Source organism: Puntigrus tetrazona, chromosome 15 (assembly GCF_018831695.1).
Source record: "Puntigrus tetrazona isolate hp1 chromosome 15, ASM1883169v1, whole genome shotgun sequence".
NCBI lineage: Eukaryota > Metazoa > Chordata > Actinopteri > Cypriniformes > Cyprinidae > Puntigrus > Puntigrus tetrazona.
This window is the reverse complement of record NC_056713.1, coordinates 1,173,169-1,198,008: the sequence shown is the minus strand read 5'-3', so window position 1 is coordinate 1,198,008 and position 24,840 is coordinate 1,173,169. Positions and strand designations below refer to the sequence as shown.

General features: G+C 39.8%; 1 protein-coding gene across 1 annotated transcript in view; it reads right to left on the bottom strand.

Moving 5' to 3' along the window:
* Window positions 1–24,840, bottom strand: part of arhgap35a (Rho GTPase activating protein 35a) — a 67,317-nt gene that overhangs the window by 12,698 nt on the left and 29,779 nt on the right. Inside the window, 4 exon segments of the mRNA XM_043259745.1 lie at window positions 1,487–1,564; window positions 6,479–6,602; window positions 6,605–6,622; window positions 9,008–13,138. Coding sequence (XP_043115680.1) covers window positions 1,487–1,564; window positions 6,479–6,602; window positions 6,605–6,622; window positions 9,008–12,754 — 3,967 coding nt within the window. The 5' untranslated portion in view covers window positions 12,755–13,138.

The window sequence follows — 24,840 nt, the reverse complement described above, 5'->3', positions numbered from 1 at the left end:
AAAAAATCCATAATAGGGGCACTATAAAAAGCCTGTTCTAAATCTGCATACGCTATGTTGTCACATAACCTATGCACATCAGTTACATCATTTTACTATTAGTCCCATCTCTCCTCCCCTAGCCTTATAAGAGTAACATCCCATCAGATGCACACTTTGGAATAACAGTAGTAGACTAAGTAGTAGTAGTAGTAGGTCATCTGGGTACAGACTAAATGCTGTTTTCACCTACTATACAGTAGGGAAGTATGCATATTGGTATGCAAGTATTGCCTTCTGTACTCAAACTTTAAGCTTGATAATGTCAGTGTTTCATGGTAAAGGTATACATCAAAGAAAACCCCATTACTAGTCTAAAAGCTACTACTTTCTGTGGAGATAGCAAAAGTACATACTTGAGTGAGGCAGTGGGACAATATATTTTCATCTCGATACTGCAAACTTCGGCGTCTAGCATTACCTTAGATTTTTTTTATTTGCCTTTATAAGATTATATAGTGTAAAGTGGACAGGAAGAAAAGTGAGAACGACTGGAGGACAGCAGTCGGGGTTTGATTTGACTTTGACAGATTCATACCAGGGCTGTCATGTTATCAGAGTTTCACTACATGACTTAAACGCAAGTGTAGGGAAGTATAGGGAACCAACTATACAAAAGTGTACAGAAAGAACTTTTGAAAAGAACTGTCGATCGGCACCAGCTAAGACTCCACATTTTTTAACAGGATCCAAAAACTCCTACACTAACTTTTTCGGCTAAACGTAGAGTGTCTCGCTTACATCTGTCGTCTCGAGCAGCAGTACTAGCTACACACTAGTCATTGTCTTTATTTTTCCATTTTCTGATGGATGTCAAACAGTGATAAGGTGAAACACCGGCAACTACTATATTGGAGTGTCAACATCCAGAATCAACCACAGTGTCAACAGTTACTACCACTGGACTGTTTATAGAATTACTGTGCGTTATGGGTAGTATTAGCATCAATATTTCATTTTTCATTCAATATCTTGGTTCTAATTACATAACACGCATAATTCCTTCTTATTTCAAAACTGCAATGGTAGCGAAGCTTCAATCCGGTTTCAAACCATTAAATGAATCTGCTCATTTGTTCAAGTCTGTGCTGTATGGACTTCTCATTACATTCAATTCACACTGCAAAATGCAGCAAAGGTTAAAAAAAATAAAAGAAAATACTGAGGCAGATTAGCATTTAAATGCATTATTTGTGTCTGCCTGACATGAAACATTCCCAACGCTGAATCGTTTAAATTTACCCTTACTAATTTCATTCCTTGCTATTTCAACTTACGTTCCACGCCACTGTTTGTTTTTAAATCGAATATTACTGCATGTTATTTAGCTACACTGCATTTTGTTCTATTTATATGTATCTGCCAGGCCAATAAAGCACAGAAAACAAACTGAAAAGAGAGATCAAAAGAAAAAGTAAGTGAAAGGCAGACAGGTCATGTGACTCACCCTGGTCAAACTGCCGCTGCATGCTTTCCATCTCGGCCTTATTTCCACTCACCCTGTAGATCCCCTCTGTGCTCAACCCTGTGTGTGTGTGTGAGAGAGAGAGAGAGAGAGAGTTAACATTAATTAATGAGTTTTGCACTCCATTCCATTTACAGTGTCAGAGTTTGATAAGATCCAACAATGGTGTTATCTCCAGCTCAGAATGTACAATTCATTACACATATTTAATTTATATCTGAGGTGGCTAATTGCGCGACCACACTCCGACTGTCATATCTTCACTGTTTGACTTATCAGTCATACATGAAGAATGAGGGCTGCCACAGGCAGAGAGCAGCTTGCGTCTTGCGCCCCACAGATGCAGACGAAGGCAAGAGCCAGAGGACGGCTCAGCTTGGCCCATCTCACCCGAGCAAAGAGAAAACAAGTACATCGATAAAGAGGAAGACAGAGCGAGAGGCAGAGAGACACTCTCGGAAATGAGTCGGCGCGTTGCCGAGGCAGACCGCATTGATTGCCTCACCTCTCCTGATCAATTATCCATAAAAGCTTTTCTGTGGAGCCGCAGGAAGGGAAATGTGTGTAGAGAGGAAGGGTGTGTTTATGGCGGAGTGTAAGAACATGAGGGGAAAAAAGGAAAGGGAAAAGCGACAAGAGAACCGTAAACTTCTGAAAGATGAAGTTTCATATTGCGTTATAGATTTGAACTGATTGTAAAACTCTACTTTTGATGTCTGAGAAAACCACAGGGACAACCTGGTCAACCAATCTAAGTTTCTTTTAAAATAGTCTCAAATATAATATGAATATAAAACTGTCCGTTTAAATATGATTGCATCATCATTAAAAATAAACCACAGCAACACAAATGCCATTACATTTTAAAGCCAAACCTCATAAGCATGCATTATATTTATATATAACAAAACAGAATTCATAGAACTATGCTTAACATAAGCGAAAAACAACAGTTCACAGAGCATAAAACATGCTCAAGATCAACAAATTTTGCATTTGGTGACAATGTATTAGTAACCTTGTAAGGGCAAGTCACCATTTCATCAACTCGTCAGAAACTCTCAACTCTGGCCAGATGATCAACCTTATTGTCAAGCCCTGATTGGGCTTTTCATTTGGCCTTTAGGAGGAAGTTCTTCAAATGAAGCTTAATGAACTCAATTCAGATCATACAATCATACAAAATCACTCAAGATTATCCATTCATAGCTTAATCCAAATTTAACCACAAACTAAAGACTCCTAAAGAAAGTGTTCAAACAGAACAGAAGCCACAGGAATGCATGATGGAGAAAGAGAAACATCCTCTGAAGGACAGTCAAGGACAATACAAGGAAGCCACCATATTTCCAGTTCATTATATAATTTCTCTCATGTCATTTCATGTCCATCACTCTCAATCTACTGGCCTTTGAAATGAACATTCAGTCCATTAGCAGTGTCAAGAGAACGCCACGTTAAGGCATTTCAAAAAAAGGCAGAGCTCTTTGAGCCTCGTGGGCTTCGCTAACTGAAACTCACCATGACCTTTTTGCTTAAAGCCCTCCTAATGCACAGATAACCCTGCAACATGTCCAAACAAACCCCTGCCGCTTCCTGCCATCATCTTCAGCATATCCTCTGGGGCCAGTATCAGCCAATTCAGCATTTCTCCTCCTCTAACGGCTGTCACGTTCCCTCCTTCCCTGTCTCAATAACTAGAGCTGTTTCTACCAGAGCTATTTCATTATCTTATTAATATTAAAAATAGGGTCTGATTGATGGGTTACAGTTGGTGGCCTGTGGGCTGAGACTATATAGTGTATCTCCTGTTCCCATAATGTGAAGCACTGGACTGATTCTGGAACAGGTCCTGCTGCTATGAAAAGCAGTGAATAATGTGGAGACGGTGACCCCAATGGCCCTAAAACAAGCAACGCTCATTTATCATACCATCCCATTGCTACAGCGAGAAAAGGACTGACAGATAGAGAGTGAGAGAAGACATAAAAAGGAAAGAGAAGTTAAATGAGAGACAGGTTTACCTAGAAGAATGAACGGGAAATGAGCGGAACAATAGGGGAAGGCAAGTATTTTTGGTGCAGAGGGCATAACGGAAAGGACGGAAATGGATCCCTATAGAAACTACTGTATATAAAATCTGAGGTTACCTAACAGGCGGCGACCGTGTTTTCATTTCTGCCCCATCAAACACAAAATGCAGGAGAAAATGACATGAACCCTTCTCTAGAAATATACAAGCGTAACTTGCGTAGTTTGCACATAAACTGAATCTTAAAAAAAAGTCTTTAAAATAAGTCATTTTGATTAATGTGATGGTCACTCAGCAATAAATTGGGCCTGAAACATTCACAAAATACAGTTTCGTACAAATATAGTACATAGGATATGTAGGTGATTAAAGAAAGACTGAATAATTTAGAGTTATTTGAAGTCAATTAAGTAATTCGGACGGTAAAGCATGTTGCACAATATATTAATATTATTATGAGTAATAATATCTAACTTCTTTGTTGCATTATATATTTTTTATGCATTTTTACAGTATTTTGCATTATAACCAATTACACACGATTTTGCTGAGCTTATAAATGCAATGGCCAAACAGAAGAGTTCAAATGAGGCTTCCTTGAACTCTAACTCACAAATTCTCATCATAAACAACAAAGTGCAGATGTACATGTGATGTAAGATTTATACGTCATACAGCGTAGATTCTGACACTGATTATAATAGGAGTGTTTTTAAAGTGCACAAACTCCCGCTAGACTGAGCCTGAGATGATGCTCTTGGATAATGTAATGTTCTTTGCTTGTTTTCCAGCTGAGAAAATGTAAGCATTATAATTACATAAGCAAAAATACAATCATTTGAAGGGAAGTGACAATAAATACCTTTGCGATGTTAAAAACTTTATTTTTTAAACAAATGATTCTATTAATCAAATAACTTTGAAAAATATTAATTGAGGTTTCGACAAAAACACTAACCTGTTTATAACATTCGTAAGAATAAACGATTCTAACGCAGCAAATCAGCATATTGCAATAATAATCATGCGACACTGAAGAGCAATGATGCTGAGAATTCAGCTCTGCCATCACAAGCATTAATTTTTTTGAATAATACAATGGAAAAGTTATTTTTAAATTGCAATGACATTTGACCTTATTACGGTTTTGCAGTATTTATGCACAAATAAATGCAGTCTTGATCAGCGTAAACATTTAAGCACATCTACCCCGAACGTTTGAATGGTAGAGTACTTTGAAAACAACTAGCGGATCTTAAATAAACCTTGCATAATTAGGCATGTTGCATTAGACAAGCCCAGGCTCCCAAGGAATCTGCACTAGCAGACCTCCACAAAAGCTTCAAATTTCATTCACATAACACTTATGTAGATACCTCGCCACTTGCTTATTTAGTATTTTACTTATTTAATTTTGCTTTCAGCTATATCACTAAATAAATATTAAATCTCACTATCTGACCTTATAAACTCACTAGCTTTTTTTCATACGACCAGTGTCCAATCCCTATGTTATACAGCTAGAGGTAAATTTAGCTTTTATGAGGCCCTGACATACACAGCGCTGCCATATGTACGATACTAAGCCGCTATGACTAAGCACTTCTCAGCTGCAGCTGTTAGCAAGACTTGCTTGACATGTCAAACTGACATTTTTCTACAAAAGCCTTTGTAAAAGCAATTCGGTGTAATTCAGATAAGGTTGTATTGTTTTGATGGGTAAGGCACTTTGAGTGAGAAAGTGAGTGAGTGAATGTGTATCCTCTAGTGTTCACGCTGAGGGTGCTATCAGCAAATCATGCTGTAGGCTGTTGTAGAATCCAGTTCCACCCACAGAGCACAAAAAAAGAGCTGAGCCCGAAAGATTGTTCGCCATTTCTGCTATGCGATATCGATCTCAATGAGGGAGTTATCAGGCAGAAAATTACCGCAAGGGGTTTGGCAGCTTACACACATACACAACGAAACATAAAGGCGGGAGGAGGGTGGGAAGAAGAGGAAATGGAAACGAGGGACAAAGATCAGGAGCTGAATTAAGAAAACTATTAATGACACAGCCATTGACTCCACTCTGCCCTCTAGTGGTTCACACGTTCGATCTAAAGGGTGGGGTTGAGTGCTGTCCTAGGGATTTGAAATGAATACACTTCAGCTATGTATGTAATACATAAAAGCATGTAGTTGATGCTTTATATAGATATTGTACCAATGTTTTCTTTTATACTTATGTGTGCTATCTTAATCCAGCAGTGAGGATCCAGTCAAATCACTTGAGTGATAATCCAGAAGCGCACAAAGCAATGTAATTGTGAGATCTGCATCCGTGAACACGCCAACATTTGACTAACAGGGGCTCATTATACAGTAGGTTGAGCAGGGTTGACTTCATCTGAACTACAGATGGACAGATGCATCCCACAGGGAATACTGATGTAGTCTCCGACACTCAGCATTACAGAAAACCCCAGCCGGAGCAAATGCACTTGCTCTCAGTTGATGAGCTTAATCCTTGGAAGCTAATGGCGCTAATGCTACCGAGCCAAATCAAATCACAGCTGCGTAGATACACACTTAACAAGCGCACATACCTGCATTCATGCATTGCATTATCATACTGCTGAACATGAGAGGCTGTTATTTGCACACTGAGCTCTGTGGTATCATTTAAAATGTCAAAATGAACAAAGGTTAGGTACAGCATATACCCTGGTAACAAAAACATCTTATACCGGCCTAAGGTAGATAGCCGGTCTCTCAGCTTGGTTGGTTTGGTTTGCTGGAATACAATACAATTACAAACCAATGTATGTTCAAAACAATGCCATTTAAAAAAAATACACATCTTCAAACTACATACTTCTTGACACCGCGTCTGGCTAACTTAAATACCTTGCTCTAAAGTAATAATACAAAAGTCAGAATGTTGGCTGTGTATTGCTTACCTGTAGTCTCAATGTAACGGATACACTTTTCGATGAAGAGTGGAATGGGCCGCTCTAGCGTGACAACATTGGCCAAGGGAACACCGAAGTAGTTACTTTCCAGAGGTTTGGACAACGATGACTGACGGCCTTTGGCCGTGTTTTCTGAGACAGGAGATGAAGACATTATTTGCTGGTACAATAACAATACCTAAGTTTGAGCCACAATTAAGCACTTACAATATCTCCACAAATTTAATATAAAATGCATCAACAGGTCGAAATAATGAATTATAATATTAAAAATAAACATACATGTCAAATGTTATGGGAACATAATGTATAAATGCAGTGATTCTATGGTGAACTGAATGCATAAATACACTGAAATCACCTTCTCATCAGTTGATTAAAAAAATTAATTTTAAGACATTGTTTAATATCATTTGTAGACAATTGGATTTATATTTAGAATTGTATGCAATGAAATTGATATTTGGAAGTGTCATATCTGAGTCCAAATACTTTGCATCAGATCACCCTAAAGGTAGTCAAATCATTCACATGACTTCAGCAATTTAACAGTTTATACATTGTACATTGGATTTGACTTTTTTTGCTTTTAGAGTTCGGCAGAAGGACACACTACTCAGAACTTCCTCCCCACCTCCTGCCTTCCCATAATTCTCTGCAGCAGGGCATCACGGCTCATTGGCTGGCGTGTCTGCAGTACTGTCAGACAAGAGAAAAAGCTATGACGCTTATTAGGCCAGAGTCTGTCTGCTCTATAGCTAGAAGGCAAGCTGGCTTCCTGGTACATCCGCAGGTCAAAGCTCTGCTTTTCATGCATTCAGGAACCATGCCACATTTGCCTCCCTTTTTTCTATCTCTCTCTCTTTTTTGCTTCTCCTTACATTTCCCACTGCTCTACTCCTTTTCTTATTTTCAGATTTCACCTAAATCCCCACTGGCTCCTCGCAAAGACGTTTACATAATTACCACCCTCCCCTCTTCAAGCTCTCGGTAAAGAATCTGAGCTCCAATTACAGTTCACAGGAAGTATTACTGGGATGCCAATGTTATGCAAAAGTAATGAATTACCCTGCAATGCAGGTCACACAGCAACCCAGACCAAAGCGCACAAAGAAAACCAGCTACATCATGTTTATAACTGCTACTCCACCTATTTGCAACCTTACAGGATACTTTAGTGTTGTAATGTGAATTAATTCAATGTTTTGCCTCACTAACCTCATAATCTGTGCACAAAGTGTTTGCAAGTGGTGGAAAACTTTACTTTGAAACAAGTCCCTTGGTATCTATATATATGCATGGGGTTTTGTTTCCTTGCCGCTGTCGCCTCTGGCTTGCTTGGTTGGGGACACTTAACTTCTAGTGACTATCGTTGAATTGACTACAGAGACCGTCTCTGCATTTAATAAGAAATTGGTCACTCTCGTCACTATACATCCCTGTCATTATACTGTACAGTGCTTTGATGCAACCTGTGTTGTTAAAAGCGCTATATAAATAAAAATGATTGATTGATTGATCTCCACCATGCAACTATTCATGTAAAGTTAAAGGGGGCATTAGAAAGGAACTAGGTGACGGTGGAATCTAAAACATTCCACTTGTTGGGTGAGGAGAATTTAAAAGGCTGAGTGAACATTTCCGGCCTTGCCGTCTAACATACTGAGAAAGAGAGAGCCAGATGGGATAGTATACAGAAACAGGAAAGGCTTATTTGAACTCCTTTAACATCAGAAGGGGACAGTCTTTGTTGAACAGGGCTTAAACCAGTACATACCCCTGGGGCTACTGGGCTGCTGTGCTTTTTTATGGGTTGCTTTATGGATCAGTCCCATAAGGCAATTGATGCAAGCAAGGTGATTTAACCCAATGGCCTCATTCTAACCCCACTGAAGTAATAAAGACACTGCTGTGCAATGAGAAGGACTGGTGGCTCAATCCTTTCATATGCCCTCAGGCGGTCACATGCTCTACGAGAACTGCAGTAACTGAAATGTTTGTTCGTGTGAGTACAGCGCATTATGGGAGTGATGGTTATAATAGTATTCCCAGCAAAATATAATTTACATTTTACAACTTATTAAGCAAAAAACAGGTTTAAAAGATTTTAGTCTGTGAATCCATGACACATAAAAAAAATAACTTGGTCTTTTCTCAGTGGACAGACATTCTGAAAATTAAGAAAAACACAGCCTATCATGCTTCTGCTCCAAGACTGTAATTTGTATTTAGATAATGGGTCAAAGGCTTTGCCTAAGTGCAACAAAAGGGCATGCCACCTCTTGTTAGATAGAACACATTTTCTGTAAGAGTCTGTCAAACACTGACAATACACAGACAATACAAAAATATAGTCTAATAAAAAAAAAAAAAAAAAACAGCACTGATGGCAAATTATAGAATAATATATCAATAAAAAATAAATAAATCCTGGCCATCTTAAAAAAAAAAGTTACCTGTATAATGTGCACTGAAGTACAATGAATATATGCAGTAAAAGAACACCACAAAATTTACCTTGGTATTTCTTCGCAGACTTCTCAAGATATTCCTCCTCTTTGGGTCCTCGCCTTCTTCATTCAAGGAACTGTCCCCTTTCTGTGCAGCAAGCTCATCCTCTTTAGTCTTGGGGAGACCTCCAAGTTCATCATCACTGCCAATAAAGCTTGTGCGGTAGCTGCTGAACTTTCCAAGACGTTTGGAGCGATCACGATACAGCCGAGGTTTAACTCCAAGAGCAGATAGTTTCCGTCTACGTTCCAATGAACTGCTATCAGCCTCACTGTCTGATCCATTTCCTGCACCATTAGAATGGCTCTTGTTTGCATTGCGAATAGTGATGATCTTGCCCTGTGTACTGTCATGTGGTACAGAATAAATATTTTCCTCCTCTGTGGGTCGGGGCTTTGATACTGCATCCATGGGCTCAGCATAGTCAGATGGATCATAACCACCTTCAGTTGCTGGTGGCCAGGTGACTGATGGTAATGAGCGCCTGTTAGGTCCATGTAGACTCAGGTCCATGTATGAACTGATGTTTGAGGGTTTGGGAATGTCAAAGGTGACATTGGGTTTTGGTCGCACCTGAGGTGGGACTTTATTGTTAAGCTTGTTTTCAAAGGTTGTGATTTCAGAGATCAGTGAGAAGGCATCACCCTCCATATCTGGGACCTTGAAACCTACACTATGAACTAAAGTGCCATCTTCCCTTAGAGTGGGATAAGGTGGAGAAGGCTCAATATCATCCTCTGAGTCCAGCAATGTGATGCTTGGGGAGCCACATCTAGGTGAAGAAATATTTTCATTGGTGACATTGTCTGCAACGTTGTCATACATGTATGTTGCCTCTACAATGGTTTTCTTCTCCACTACCTCCTTAAAGAATGGCTGAAAGTGGTCTATCCGATGCAAGCCTCCCACCACCCCACCAGGTCCACAGATTACAGAGCTGAAACGGGCATCAATTTCATGGGCCAGTTCCTCCCCTTGGCCAAGCTGCTCCCGGACTGCCTCAGAGTCGGCAAGTTCTGATTGAGTCTCTGCAACAGCAAGCAACTGCACTGGAATAATATCTTGGACCTCACAAAGGAAGGCACATAGGGTTTCCATGGACGCCTTCCGTTTGGCTGAGTACACTGCTATGTAACCATGCACTAATCTGCTTTTACGTAAGGAAAAAGATGAGTGGTAAGACAGAACAGCGAGATCAATGCTTTGCCTTTGGCCACCGATTGATAAATCCAACAAAACTGATGTTCCACTGGACAGATTAGAAGAGGGCCGACAGTGCTGGGGCAGCAAGAATGGTGAAAGAAGCTGGTCAACATCATAAGTATCTCCACACATCAGACACATTACGATTCGCAAGTCACCGTCTGTGCTCTGTTGAGAGTCTCTGAAACCTGCAAACGCAGGAAGCAAAGGTGGGGAGCTACTGCCAAGACTAACTGAGGGTCTTCGAGTGTCTAACAGACCTTTGAGTATCTGGTTTAAATGTTTCTCATTTACATTGCGACCATAGCCCACACCTGGAGAAGCAGGCTCTAAATAACTGCACTGAAATTTGCCAGCCACTTGTTGACCTTGTTGGATCAGGCTTTGTGCCGTTTCACCTCCAATGTCAGAAATTGACCCAACGCCTCTTTTGGTTACCAACAAAAGAGACAAGGGAAGCTGAACTAGATTGGTATCCCTTCGGCCTATGGTTGACTCTCGTAATTTCTCAATACTGTCAACAACATAAGATAGGGACTCCTTTGAGTTGTAGAGGCAGAGGCAACCATGTGGGGCAAAAGTGGGGGTATGAAAGGAGTTTACTGGAAGGCGTACATTTCCCTCTATAGGTCGAAGAGCCAGTTCATAAGTCCTTCCATCTAGCACGTACCGTTCGTCATTGGTGCACAGGGCTCTGATCTCATTAGCTAATTCTCTTGCAAGTCCATCTTTTCCAAGGATCACAAGATTAATTCTGTCTACCTTCCCCTCACCAAATTGTGATTTTGAGCTCCCATCAAAGCAATATCGAGTGGGAAAACGAAGAGCTAAGAGTTGCTCAATTTTCCCATCCACACAATGAGGACTGCTAGGACAGGTTTCCTTAGTAGGATGGTAGACAAAATGGATATGCTTGAGGACTAGGGCATCTCTCTCAGCTTGAAGTTTTTGCAGGGACTTGAACCTCTGCTCCTCACCAAGAACCTCCTGGATGGCTCCCATTTTTTCTTTACTGGGCTTAGCATCAACTTCAAGCTCATAGAACAACTCTGAGTATTCCAGTAAAAGTTCTTGGAAGTCCTCCTTGGCTTGGTCAATAATTATCTTCTGGTATTTGTTATAGATATCAAGGTACTCAAGCTCCTCCAGCCACTGATAGAACTCCTCGTTCATGATGAAGCTACGAGCTTCTTCCCAGGGTTTGCCAGGTGTAACAAATGGTGAAGACGCAAGTTTGTCTTTGAACTCCCATCGCATTTCTGCACGCTTTCGCTCATTGCGCAGGTGTTGTAAGTGATCCTCATAGATTTGCTCTGCTGCAGGGGTTTCCAAAAGATCTTGGGGAATGCGTTCATCTTCCATGTTGTCAATGTGTGATGTGGTTTCCCAAGGTGTGTCATCCAGCACTACAAACCAGTGGGAGAATTCTCGCTTTGTTTCAAGAACTTTCTGTACTCCCGACCAGCTCAGGTGATCAATCTCTTCCAGGTCTGGTACCAAGGAATTGAGAGCCTGTGGGAGTGTGCTGAGATAGATTTTACGCCGCTTCTCTATATGTTCTTGTTTGAGCCTGTGCACATGCTGCTGGAATAGTTTCTTGGCCTTAGAAGTACCCTCAAGGAAGACATACTCTTTGTATTCAGGGGATGTCTGCATTCTACGGTTGATGTTGGGCCATGTTTCATTATGGTTCTTCACAATGCGGCTTACCAGCCACTCATAGCGATCCTTAGAAGATGCTATCTGCTGACTCTGCTGCTTGAGCGCTTCAAAGTATGGAATGATCTTGGGCTTCCCTCTACTCTTATCGATCAACTGCACCAAGGTAAGAAAGGCAAGGTCAACATTAACGTTAGAGCGTGCTGAGGTTTCAACAACTTGCAAATTCTTCTTGGTCAAGGCAAAGGTGTGAGAGTCTTTGATGTACCGCTCAACTCCTTCATCACACTTGGTCAACACAAGTACAACCGGCTTCTTGGTTTTAGCTAGTTGGTTATAGAGATTGGTGATAAACTTCATCTGGTCATCAAAATTTCGGTTCATTCCCCTGCTCACATCTACACACAGTAAGAATCCATCCACTAAAAGCTTGCCTTCAGGCATTTGCTTCTGCTCAAAGTCTTGCTCTAGTCCTAGCTGGTCTGTGCAGAAATACATAAGCTTCTCAGCAGAGGCTAGTTTGGTAGAAGCTGTCCGCTTGATATAGGGCTGTAAGGCAGTACTTCGATGTGGCTGAAACGTTTGGTCATCAATGAACTCTGTCTGTTCCACCACGTGCATTCGGCACTCAGCACCCTCCTCCGACATTCGTACCGCCTCACCCCAAAACAGAAAGTGGTCATTGTTTACCACTCTACCACCAAAGTCACTTGTGCTTAAAACAGATGTATGGTCCAAATAAAAATCATCAGCACTGGGGCGAACAAAGCGATTACAAAGGCATGACTTGCCTACTCCACATTGCCCCTTTTCCTTTTCAGTCCCGGACAAACCTACCACAACAAGGTTGTAGGTTGGTGCCCGGGCATCTTGTTTTTTTGCCATCATCATCGTATGACAGCACTCATTTTGCCATTCCCAGAAGCTCTAGTTTGAAAGCTGCTGGGCTGATGTTCCATCCAAATGTGTCCAGGCTTGGGAAATTATTTATTTCTAAAGATCCTGAAAGTTACTTTAGGTTTTTTCCATGCAGGGACAGTATGTACAATCCCTTTAATTGTCAATTTTTAAACCCACAGTCATTTGGCTATTCACGATTTTGGCAGAGGTTTAGAAAGGGGAGAAGGGAATGGGTTTGAGGGTGGGGAATAGGAGTCCCTGTGGACTTAGGCGGGTGTGCAGCAGGTTGTATTATTCCAGCCCATCTCCTCTCTTCAGGGGCACTCTGACACAGAAATACTGTAGTTTTCAGGTTCTCCCAACCTGGATCTGACCCTGCAAGAAATAAAAGAGACATTACAATTAGAAAGTTACTACAAAATAGAAACAAAGACAGATTTATAATAAATTGTCCATGACATTTTAATTAATTAAATATCCAAGACTACTTAAAGGAAAATTAATTTTGTTCAAATTTGTCCAAATATGACTACAAAGCTATAAGCTTTCACATCAAATTAATGAATGAATTTTGTCTGTTAAAATTTATTTCAGTACACTAAGGGGCTACGTAAATGCAAGGTCACAAGTAATTTGATTATTTTGCATTACCAGTCCCTGATTTATTTTATCAGTTGCCCAGGGTTGTTTATGCATAACCTAAAGGTATCAATACCAAGGTATAAGAGGCTGGTATCATACCAAAGCCAAATTTGTTTTAATTGATTCAAAGCTACAAGGCTCCACATTCTAATCCCTAAACACACACAAACATATACACACAGATATACACACAGATGAAAGCTGTGATAAGTGCTTCAGAGATACAGTTTTAATTGGGCAACCAGGGAAACCCAAAATGGCCCTTAAAAAGGAAGCCCTGCACATTGGCTCTTTTCCAGTCTCAAAAATAATTTTCAAATGGTTTTTGCTATAACAAAAATTAACAACTCCATTAACATTTCAAACAGATTTGATACTGTGAATCAAATTCAGAAATAAATAAAAAACAGAAAATGTATGATGTATAAATTGAGTGGTGAAAGCATGTGGATACAAAAACAAATTAAGTCAAGGCCTGTGGAAATCTACAAAAAGAACAGAACCCTCTAGACAATATACGACAAGTGCTAAAAGAAGCTTTTACATTGTTCTTAAAATCCTAAGCCACAATAGTCTGCCAAATGCTGAAAAAAGATGAAAAAAGTAAAAGGGTATCCATCGCTTTTGATAGCAATACTGCTATTTGTTTTGGAAACAAATATAATATACATATATATACATACATACATACACACACACACACACACACACACACACACACACACACACATATATATATATATAGGCACTTGGCTATACCAAGACAGACCTCCGTCTGCCTCATCAACAGCTGCACCTTGGAGGCAAGGTAAACGTGCTGACAACAGCTCTCAAGGCACTACATCTAGCAATCACAAGAGACACATGATTGCAGTTGCAGATGTCACTGTCACAGTCTGGGCCAAAAGAAATGATTCTGCTGTGGCGAATTTGCTCTGTGAAATAGCTTCTATGTAACAGCCAGCATTCTTGAAAATCACAAAACATGTAAGAGTTTTAACATTTCATTTGAATTTCTGACACTTAATATCTGAGCGGAAAAAAGGTATCAAAGTTTGAGCCTCGGAATGCCAGTCAATGTTGGATCAGTGATAAGACCAGCAGAATCAGGCTTGTATAACTCTCTCAAAAACAGATTTTGCTACAGTACGATTAGGCAGCGTTATTGGAAACTTGCAATATAGCAAACAAAAGTGAGGTATGTTGGCTTAGCTAGAAAAAAGCCTGAAATGTCAAGAATGAATTTGTCATTCTACTCTCCCACTATAGTCAAAACAAGTTGGAGAGCAATGCGGTGCTGTGGGTGTGGCAGAGTTATGTTTGTTCAACCACTGACCAGCTCCACGTAACATAACTCTGAAACATCATCTCCATTTTGTATGTTAAATATTATACCTGTACTGCTCAAGAAATGTATAAAATGTAACCTAGATATATTTTCATCGCAGTCATTCAATAAGATTTCAAATGAACCATTTGTTTCTCTTTTAGCCCTCAGATGTGGTTATCAGTTAGTAAGCTATGAGGGAGTAATTATACCATTCATGCTGATAAAGGGTCAGGTAATTAAGTAATTATGCTCAAGAACAGGTTGCTGTAAGTGCCACCTATGGTAATGCTTTCCATATTAAAATTCCAAGATGTTACAATGAGGAAGAACAAATGTGAGAATCCATATCCTGAAAATTCATTTCATCAGAGACACACTTGAGAGCTCTATAACAAATACCAGAAAATTATTATTGACCAAAAAGAAATCATTAACAAATAACCATGACAGCTGCTTGGCTACAGATCAGCTATGACCCATGTGTCGCACACATACACGCACAACCAGGTGGTGACTCCACCTTCTGGGACTAAAGCAATAAAAAAATCTGTGCATCTTTTTTGTTGGGTCACCAACATGACAAGTGGCGCACTGCGTGCTGGTTCGTGACCAATTGTGAAAGTCATTAGTCTAATTAAGGAAGTGCTCATTATTCTTTAGCTCTTCATGACCTAGCTCTCTGAAACTCACACATTGCCGCCAGCGCAAGAGCCACATCTGCTTGATCTGTCCCAGATGTGTAATTCCATGTAATGCTTTGTCTTTCCATGTTCGGCATGCTATCAGTGCTATAAAACAAAATGTAAATTTACAACAGCCAAAGACGAGAGCCAAATCAGCCTGTGTTTTTCCCCTGATGAACTAATGCAGCAACAAACAATCATAGATATCACAAACATGCGAACAGATGGCTAGTATGGTTGATACAAAATCAACTAATAAAAATTCAAGCACTTCAAGCAGACATTCAAGCACTAAATAACTGTTCATGTCCATCTGCAATTCTAAATACTTCTTGTTGAACAACTGCTCAGATTCATAAATTTGACAAATATAAATTTCAAATATTAATGAAAATATTCATAATCAAATTGCAATACACTACTGGCTACTAGCATGTTCAAGCAAGACAAGGTCCCATCTCAAATGTCAACCTTAACCTCGCCAATCCTCCTCTGTTTACTATAAAGTCTGTATCTTTAAGAATTAAAAAAGTAGGCAAAAAATACATTCAAAAAGACATTCAATCTTGCAGACACCCATAGCACAAAAAAGGGACCACTGCTAAAATATCATCCAACAGACAGCAAAAAGCAGATGTTTTAGCATCCACCAATCAGACGTAAGATACAATCACTGCCATGACTATGTTTGTTTACTACATGATAGTCCATCAAGCCAAAGCTAGGCTAGCATGTAACCTGCAGGCTTGAGAGGACTTCATCCTACCCTTTGTGTCAAAACACAGTCACTAATAGATGAGGATATGCCTGGACTTGCCCTCATACATGGCCCACTTGCCTACATAATGAGTAGAGGAGTGAAAGAGGGCACAGGGGGTCGGGCTCGTGGGTAAACCTAAAACAGCATGTAGTGGCCAAAAGGGCGTGAAGTTCACTCTTGTTCATAGCAGTGGGTTCCAGTGAGACGGTTCAATCATAAGTGATCAGAGCATTCCAAAGCTTCATTACAGGGCAGTTTAGTCTTTTAAGGAACTGTCAAGGATTAAACTCCACAAGCCTTCTGAGCTTTAGGCCACTGTTAAAAACAGGTCACATTCCACCGGCATTGGGTCTGACCTGCACCTAAGAATACTATTAAAATGGCAGGAGCCAAGCTGATCATAGGAAGCAATCCATACACTGAAAGTCTGAAAGATGTGCAATGTTCAGCTTTGCAGCTTCACTAGTTTTTTTTAAAGGTTAAAGTTGCATCAGATAAGGACACTGTGTTTTAAAAGAAGACATTTGTACAGTATGCCTTTCTTTTTTATGCTAGCAAAGCCCCTGACCTTTAGATAAGCAAGAGTAGGAAGACAATGAAAATACAAGTTAGAATGTTGGATGAAGCCAAAAACATCTATTAAGTTAAGCACTGAGTTTCTCATCAAGTGAAAATAAAGTTAACGTTTACATTTCTAAGACACCATATAAAAGATGATCTAAATAAAATGCCTAATGTTAGTTGACTGTTTAATTTCCATCAGCCTCCAATAATGAACAACTCCATAGCAAACACAATATAGAAAACAACAATACAGCCCCTGTGAATGGGTCTTAGGACAGTAAAATGCAGCAGACAAAAGCAATTTCAAAGACTATAATTAATACCAACAGAAATGAAAACTACAATTTGTTTCCTGTCAAACTACTGTGAAAAAGCCTGTCTAAACAGACAGTCACACACATAATCAGGCCGACAAGCTGTAAACATCCACTTACACTCTCACAGATCAATCGCTCTTTTATATTCACTTCAAAAGAAGCAAAGATTGAAAATGTCGCAGAACATCAGTAAATCAGAGATGTGCATTGTTTGGGTACATTGTTATTGTTGAAAGAGTATTACAATGTGACAATAATGTGCTGGTGCACATATTATTCCTAATGACGTGCTTCAGCACTAAAATTATGACAAGAGATTTTTGTCCAGCTATCGGCATTATATAAAAAAAAAGAATCCTCCTCTAGTGTGTTATCTTTACTGCAGCTGAAGTCCACACGGCTTAGAAAATGAGAGGCCATACATACGGTGTCCCTCAGGGCCGGTGTCTAGGTCCATTCCATTTCCGGCCTCTCCTTGTCAATGCCACATTTCATAAAAGAATTACAGGCGACAGATCTGCCGATGATGACAAAGCAAGGAAGGAGCGAAGTAAACACAGTTAAGTTTGACTGATGCTACTCGCAAACCCATTCCTCCCACCGAATCAGCACTAATATGGTCGTAACAGCAGATAGTCTACTCATCCATTTCCCCCCACCCCTGATCCCTCTCCCAGTCTCTCTCGAGACCTGGACTCCATTAGAGCACTGCCTGGGGCACTGAGGAACAGAGCCTTTGCACGGACAACACTTCCTGTATGGGGAGAGAGTCTAATGCTGCAGTGGAGAGAGTGAGAGAGAGAGTCGTACAGGGATGGGAAGATGAACAAAGGGGAATGAAGATGTATAAAATATTCAGCTAGAATGGCCAGGGAGGGGGAGAGACCATGTTCTCCGTATCCAGAACTGAGAGGCAAGTAAGTGTGTTTCTCTGCTGCTGTAAAATGGGTGATCCAATAAGCATAGCCTAACGCGCATTGACCAATAAATCAGAAAACAGATGTATCGTACATATAAATCCCCTCAAATGTGAATATACTAACTTCAATCACATACACAGTGCATTACTTACACTGATACAACCAAACAAACAATTTAATATTTGATGCGTTTAAACCAGGGGTACTCCTGAAGGGCTACCATCCTAGAGAGTTTAGTTACAACCCCAACCAAAACACTCCAGCTAATTAGGGTCTTGAGGATTTCTTGAATAGAACAGCCAAGGCTGTTGGAAGAGGGTTGGAAACAAAGTCTAAAGAGGGAAGCCCTCAAAGAAGCAGAGTTGGCTACGAGTTGGCTACTCCAGGTTTAAACCAAGAAATTTCAAACCTTGAGGCTCCTAAGCACTGCATATTTGTACATGTTTACAGTAGTGGACACTCCTGTTTTGAAAACCCTTTTGGCTAAACTGTCCCAACTTGATTGATTAACGAAGGTGGCACTACTACTGCAGTAACACAAATGCAGACAAATCCATAACTCAATGCTCATACGTCATAAGCAGCAAGGCCACTACTCCGAGATTATAATCTCACCGTCGCCAGCAACGGTTTGCATGCAAAGTACACCGGATTACTCTGGATTAACACGGCAGTCTCCGCATCTTTATATTTCCAGGATGACTGGCTCTTCAGGCATGATATAATGCAGTTAAACAGGCAAAAAGAAACCATTACAACCATAAAGCCCCTGACCTAGATCCTAAAATCTGTTATTGACTTGTTTAACCACTGCAAATATCATCCTTCTCTGCGTCACTTTAAAACCGACCTTTTGGGTTGCAGAGTTTGGCTTCCTTGTGCTAGAAGCTTGCAGTGGCAGGGCGAGCGGGGGATTTCACATTGAAGCCAGATTGTGATCATGACCAATCTGCAGGATGGCTTCCTCTCTTGCTCTTGCTCTCGACACACACATGCATGCTTTTCACAGCCTGAAACTTGGAACGGAGTTCAGGTTTTGTAAAGAGGGAGAAGGAAAAGAGAGGGTGTGTGTCAGAAACGAAGAACTAAAAAGAAAAAGGAAAACAACAATGCACTAAAAAATTATCTGTTTAGAGGAAAAAGTGTAGGGCGACTAGAAATAGTTGAGGTTAGCTGCTGTAACTCAATTCTAACACCATGACTCTCTCACGATAAAGACTCTAAATATTTCTCATCAGGGAGCTGTGAGTGATGACAGCTATTAATTCCTCACACCAGCAGGCATGGTGGCAGGTTTGACAGTGATAGGGGCTCCCTCTTTTCAGCCACACACCAACACAGCGGCCCACGCCAAACTTCGCAATCCAAACTACTGCAAAGCCTTTGCAAAGACAGATGACCTTCATTCGACTCTACTCTTCTGGAGTTACTCTTCCTAACCTGTGCCTACTCATCATACCTTGGGACAGTTGACAAGAGGCCAAAAAAATGCTGGCAAGACCGCAGCTGTAGCAGGTGTTTAGAACAGTGTTGGACAGTGTTGTTTGGGGGCTGGTTATCTTGTGTTAGCTATATTTATGTGGCTTCCCTGACTCAAGAGCATGGGTAGAAACTTAAAATCTTTGTCTAAATCTGCTAAAAAAGGAGGCACATGTGTTGACATTGTGTTTGACAAATAAAGATGCATATTTCCATTGTTATGATCCATTTTGAAGGCATGAAGGTAGAGCTGGGTATTGTTCAAAAAGTTTTGATATTGATAAAGTTATGGATACATTGAGTTTTCAGAACCAAATTTTATGCAATCAGTTTTATTAAGATTACATGATTTAAAATATTATTTTCAACTTGTTAACATTTACACAGACTCAAAGCCTGAGTCACTGCACAAAGGAACAAAATATATCCAACACGACAAATCAGTGCAAACAGTTTTAATAAAGTTAAAATCGTTTTAGCGTGCATATTACCATTAAAGCTATTGAGAGCAGACTGCATTATTATGCATTCAGATCGCTCTCATGGATGTCAAACACCAATCAAACTGTGCGTTGCAATTTCAAGTCGAAATCACAGAGTACTTCAGGCTTATTGGCCCACTGACACTGATGATATTAACCCCTTGGGTATCTAAATTTGGTATTGAGTGACAAGACATTTTACAATGGTCTCAACGCAATTCAGTCAGTGCCTAAAAAGTATCGAACTCGATATCCATCTCTACATGAGGGAAGACTTGTATTTTAAATCCAGTGCAACACTTGCAGCATTCTTTTAAACCCTGGAGTTTAAGTGCCCTTAAAGCGATTCAAACTATTTAATTGCTCAAGGTCACCAAGTCACTCTATTCTTAGTTGCTGGTTGCTGTTGTTATAACTCATCTGATTTCTCTCACTGTGTTTGCTCAACATGTTATACAGCAAACAGCAAACAAAGTTAATGGTCACTTTTGTCACTGCTGGCAGTATAAATGCATCATTAAGTCCAGGCTTAATCAATCTGCAAAATCTTCAATTTAGCTTTATCAAACATAACTGAACTAACTAATCAAGGTCTTTAGATTTACTCGAAACAGTGTGTTGAAGCAGGTAAATTTAATATCACAACCTAATACAGATATATATTATAGATAGATGAAACACTAAAATGTGATAGGCACACCCTTAACACCCTCGCATAAAAAGTCAGGTGCAAATGTACACAACTCTACCAAACAAAGAGGCAATTATAATTACACAATGTCTCCTTCCTTCAGGGCCCAACACTCCCTTCCCAGCTGCCAATCTATCCCACTTACAGCATAGATTTACAAGCTAATTGGCTAGTTAATTGTAGTAAGGCACAGGTGTTGGGAGCTGAAAGTACAAAGAGGGTCGTCCAAGCCTTGAAAGTCCTTAGGTCAATTTCAAACCATGAACCAAATACAGAGACACTTTGCTTTGGAAACTAGCATTGTTTAAAAACAATGTTGTATAACTAGAGAATAGATAAAATCTCTGTTGAACCTGAATTTATAGTGTAGGAGCTTATGGAATGAGATTCCATATTTTTTGACTAATGAATTTATGACTTCTCCATGAACTTTTTAGCTGTTTATGAATTCTGGGCAAGGATTTTAGGAATCATTTCATTTGATAGTGATGCGTTAATGAATCGTTCAGAGCAATCTGTGGACTGGTTTGACTAATTTGTTGAAAAGAGTAATTTTGCAACATCTTATGTCTGTAAAAGTCTAAGCTGTTTCATGACTTCTAACGTTAAACAATAATTAATCCATAACTTTTCCAGGCCAGGATATTTTCAGGTTTTCCCATAATCATGGGATCCCTGTTGTTTTATGTGTAATGATATATAGTATGTGTGTTAAGCAAGCATGTGTTATATGTAAACACCATAACCTATGGGACACCAGCACAGAAGGGTTACTCTCTTTCAAACAGATGGTTCTTCCACACATACGCCACACTTATAATGTACCATCTGCTCTTGCAATGATAGAGAGCGTCAAAGTCTCTAATGTAACACACACACTCATTAACCAGTTTGGTCTCTTCAAATGAGTATATAACATTAAAGCACGTTCTTTGATACAGACAATATGTTCTTGCACTGCCGAATTGTGACATCAATTAAAACAAATTACAAGATCGTTGCGTGACAGCTTCAAGTGTGAAATCCTACATTTCAGTGGTTACATTAACAGTCAGGGTTTGGGATTTACAACTTTACTTAAAGGAATAGTTCATACAAAAATTTAAACTACCCAATATTTCACTCACCCTGAAGCCATCCTAGGTTTACATGATTTTCTTCTTTTAGTCGATCAATGGGTTTTTATAACTAAACGCAAATAACTGATATTTATGTGTACATGAATAACTAATGTCAACGCTATGAATTGGTATACTGGTGTAAATAAAGGTAGAATTACATTTTCAAGTTTTCTTGTTCTTTTCCTGCTCATATTTCCATGCCACAGTTTTAGTACTTCCTGTCAGTTGGCAGTCCGGCTGATAACCAGAGAGGGAAGCTTTCAATATGGTAATCGACGTTTTAACACCAGCGTAATAAACATAAATTCCAGTCCTGATACAACAGATGTGAACCAACAAGAGGGAAAGACTTTACAAAAGAATACAAAGATCTGACAGGGTGTTACCAGGACTTGGTAGCAGCAGTATTTCACTAAACGGGCCACATTCACTTGGAGTGCTGTAGAGTTTTGTAAAATTCTTATATATGCCCAGACATGCACCTGAACAGCAGATGATAATGGTGCACTTTCCCCTTGTGGTTAATTACACAGTGAAAAACACAGAGCGGAAGTAAAAAAAGAAGGACAGAACAAATCATTTAGATCTAACAAAAAAATTAAAGCATAGGATGAGAGTCTGAGTAGAAGGTTGAGAGAAAAACCTCAAATATTAGGCAAGCACAAAACATCTGACTCACTCTCTAGAGAGTGAAAGCAAACTATGAAAACACCTGAACCTGCCATGGTGTCAATTAGAGATAATGACTTTTTACTTGTTGCCACAGTAACTCGCTCTTGCAGCACTGGCAGATGGCTGTGGACGGTTTTTCTGCTTGCTTTCTTCAGAGAGGGCAACTCAAAAGACCAAAAGAATCAAATACTTTCTGCCTTTTTTAATGGCTTAGTTCACTCTATGCATTTTTTTTCACTCATTCTTTTTTCATATAACTGATTGACCTGCATGGAATACAGAATGAAAAATACTGAAGAATGTACTGGCTATTCTTTTCTTTTTTTTTTTTTTTTCAATTACAGGGCAATCAAGGATTTCAAGCTCCATAATTGACACAAATACACCGTCATTATATGTGGTCCATACAACTTTCATACTGCATTCAAGTTCTTCTGAAGCTATATGACAAAAATAAAAAGTTGCTATGAAACAGAAGTAGCTTCAGAGAGAAACCATTCATATAGAAAAATAACTAAATGTTTTTATCCATTGGAAGAGTTTATACCGCCTAAATGATTGAAGATGCCTGTCATATGTCACACTCGCCTGTTGTTTCACCAGAACATCCAGTTACGACATTTTAGTTAAAACACGGCATATGATCAATAGCATACATTACAAATTAATACAACAAATTTCATACAGACTTTATGCCATGCACTATCTGCCGTAGATCTTGACAAAATTGAAAGGTGCATCTCATAAGAACAAATCATTCTTTCTAGTAAGATCTTTAAAATTATTATTTTTTATCTGGTTTACAAAAAATGCATTAGAGTTCAACTCACTGACTTGTTGAGCTCACTGGAAGAAAGATTATCAATAAATAATGACTTAAATTTCAGACATTTTTTGCATCTTAAATTTGAAAGCTGTGGTCCACATTTATGCCAATTGCAAGGAAAGAGTGACCAGCGTGAATTGTCTAACAATTTCTGTAATATGTCATCACTTTCTGTTTTGACAAAACCAGATACCCAAGGAAACCAAAAAAGCTTGGTCGCACAAACAAGTGAGAGAGTATGTGTATGTTTTTCTTGCTCGGTCAGACTCGCCGCTGGCTTTGGCAGTTGCGAAAACAGCCCTGAGGCAGCCAGAGGTTGGAGGGTTTGTGCTTGCTCGTCCATTTTAAATGGGCATTCAGACGGGGAATGCCATTAGCCCCATCCTGCCTGCACTGACTCAGCCATGGGCGGCAACAACCTCAGACTCCTTGGAACAGCAGTCCACAACCTTGCTCTTAATGCGCAGGCCGTCTCGGTTGTACCTGAGGAACCAATCGACTTACACCAGTGACTAGCATGCAATTTCTGTGCCACTAGATATACCAAACAGAATTGCAAGGGGGTTATTTAGACCAAGGTTGTCAGCAACTCCTGGAGAATGCTATTCGTTAGCATAGGCAACAATGAATTATTTGGCACTGACAACTAGTTACTCAGTTTTGTTCTGGAAACTCTATGCAGATATAAGGAATACTTCACCAACCAAAAATGAGAGAAACACAAATTATATTTAAAGATCAAAAAGGATTCAAAAAACTACCATAATATACTAAACTTCATACCCTTTTCCTCACTTGTTGTTGTAGTTGTTATAGGTTTAATTGTTAAAATCACAAGAATAAACCTGAAACATTAACTTCAACTTTTTGAAGCTGAATCTTTTATATTTTCATTTGTGTTTCAAAGAATTTTCCATTTTTGGTCAACTACCCTGACCATTGAGTCAAGAACCATTTGAAAGATTCTTGAATTAATTACCATGGCTCCTCTCACTGAAATCTAGAGTGTACGTAAAGGTTTTCAGTAAACGAGTGGCGATCAGTTGTCAAAATCCACTAGAGTTCAATATGAGATGCTTTGCAGAAACCAAAGCACCCCACGATGATCCCTCATCTAACCTTAGTGGACTATCACCATCCGAATCACTACAGGTGGCAGGGACACAGCCACATGTCTCCAATGTTCTGTTCCAGTCCCAAACAGCATGAAAGCAGTTGGAGGAAACTAGCTGTACGCAAGGAGGCCTCACACATTCACAGCGCAGTGGTACCCTCTGCCAACAGTGCGGCCAAGCAGAAGAATAAACAGCAGCTTGAAGGGCTACGGAGGCTGAAAGTGTTAGCGCGGGCTCCACTGGCCAGATTGCGAAGGGACTTCGGAAGCATCTGCCAGAGTAGTTCTACAAGAAAAAGTCAAACATTCATGTATACGTCTGTGTTCAAAAAAACACGAATGAAATCATTCCGTTTGTGTTAATGAGAGTGTTTTAGCGGCCTTCCTGTTTCGCCCTGCAACAGAATGCTCCTGATCTCCTCCGCTTTCATCTCCACCCCCACCCAACGTGAGTTTTCGCAACCTCATGACTGGCA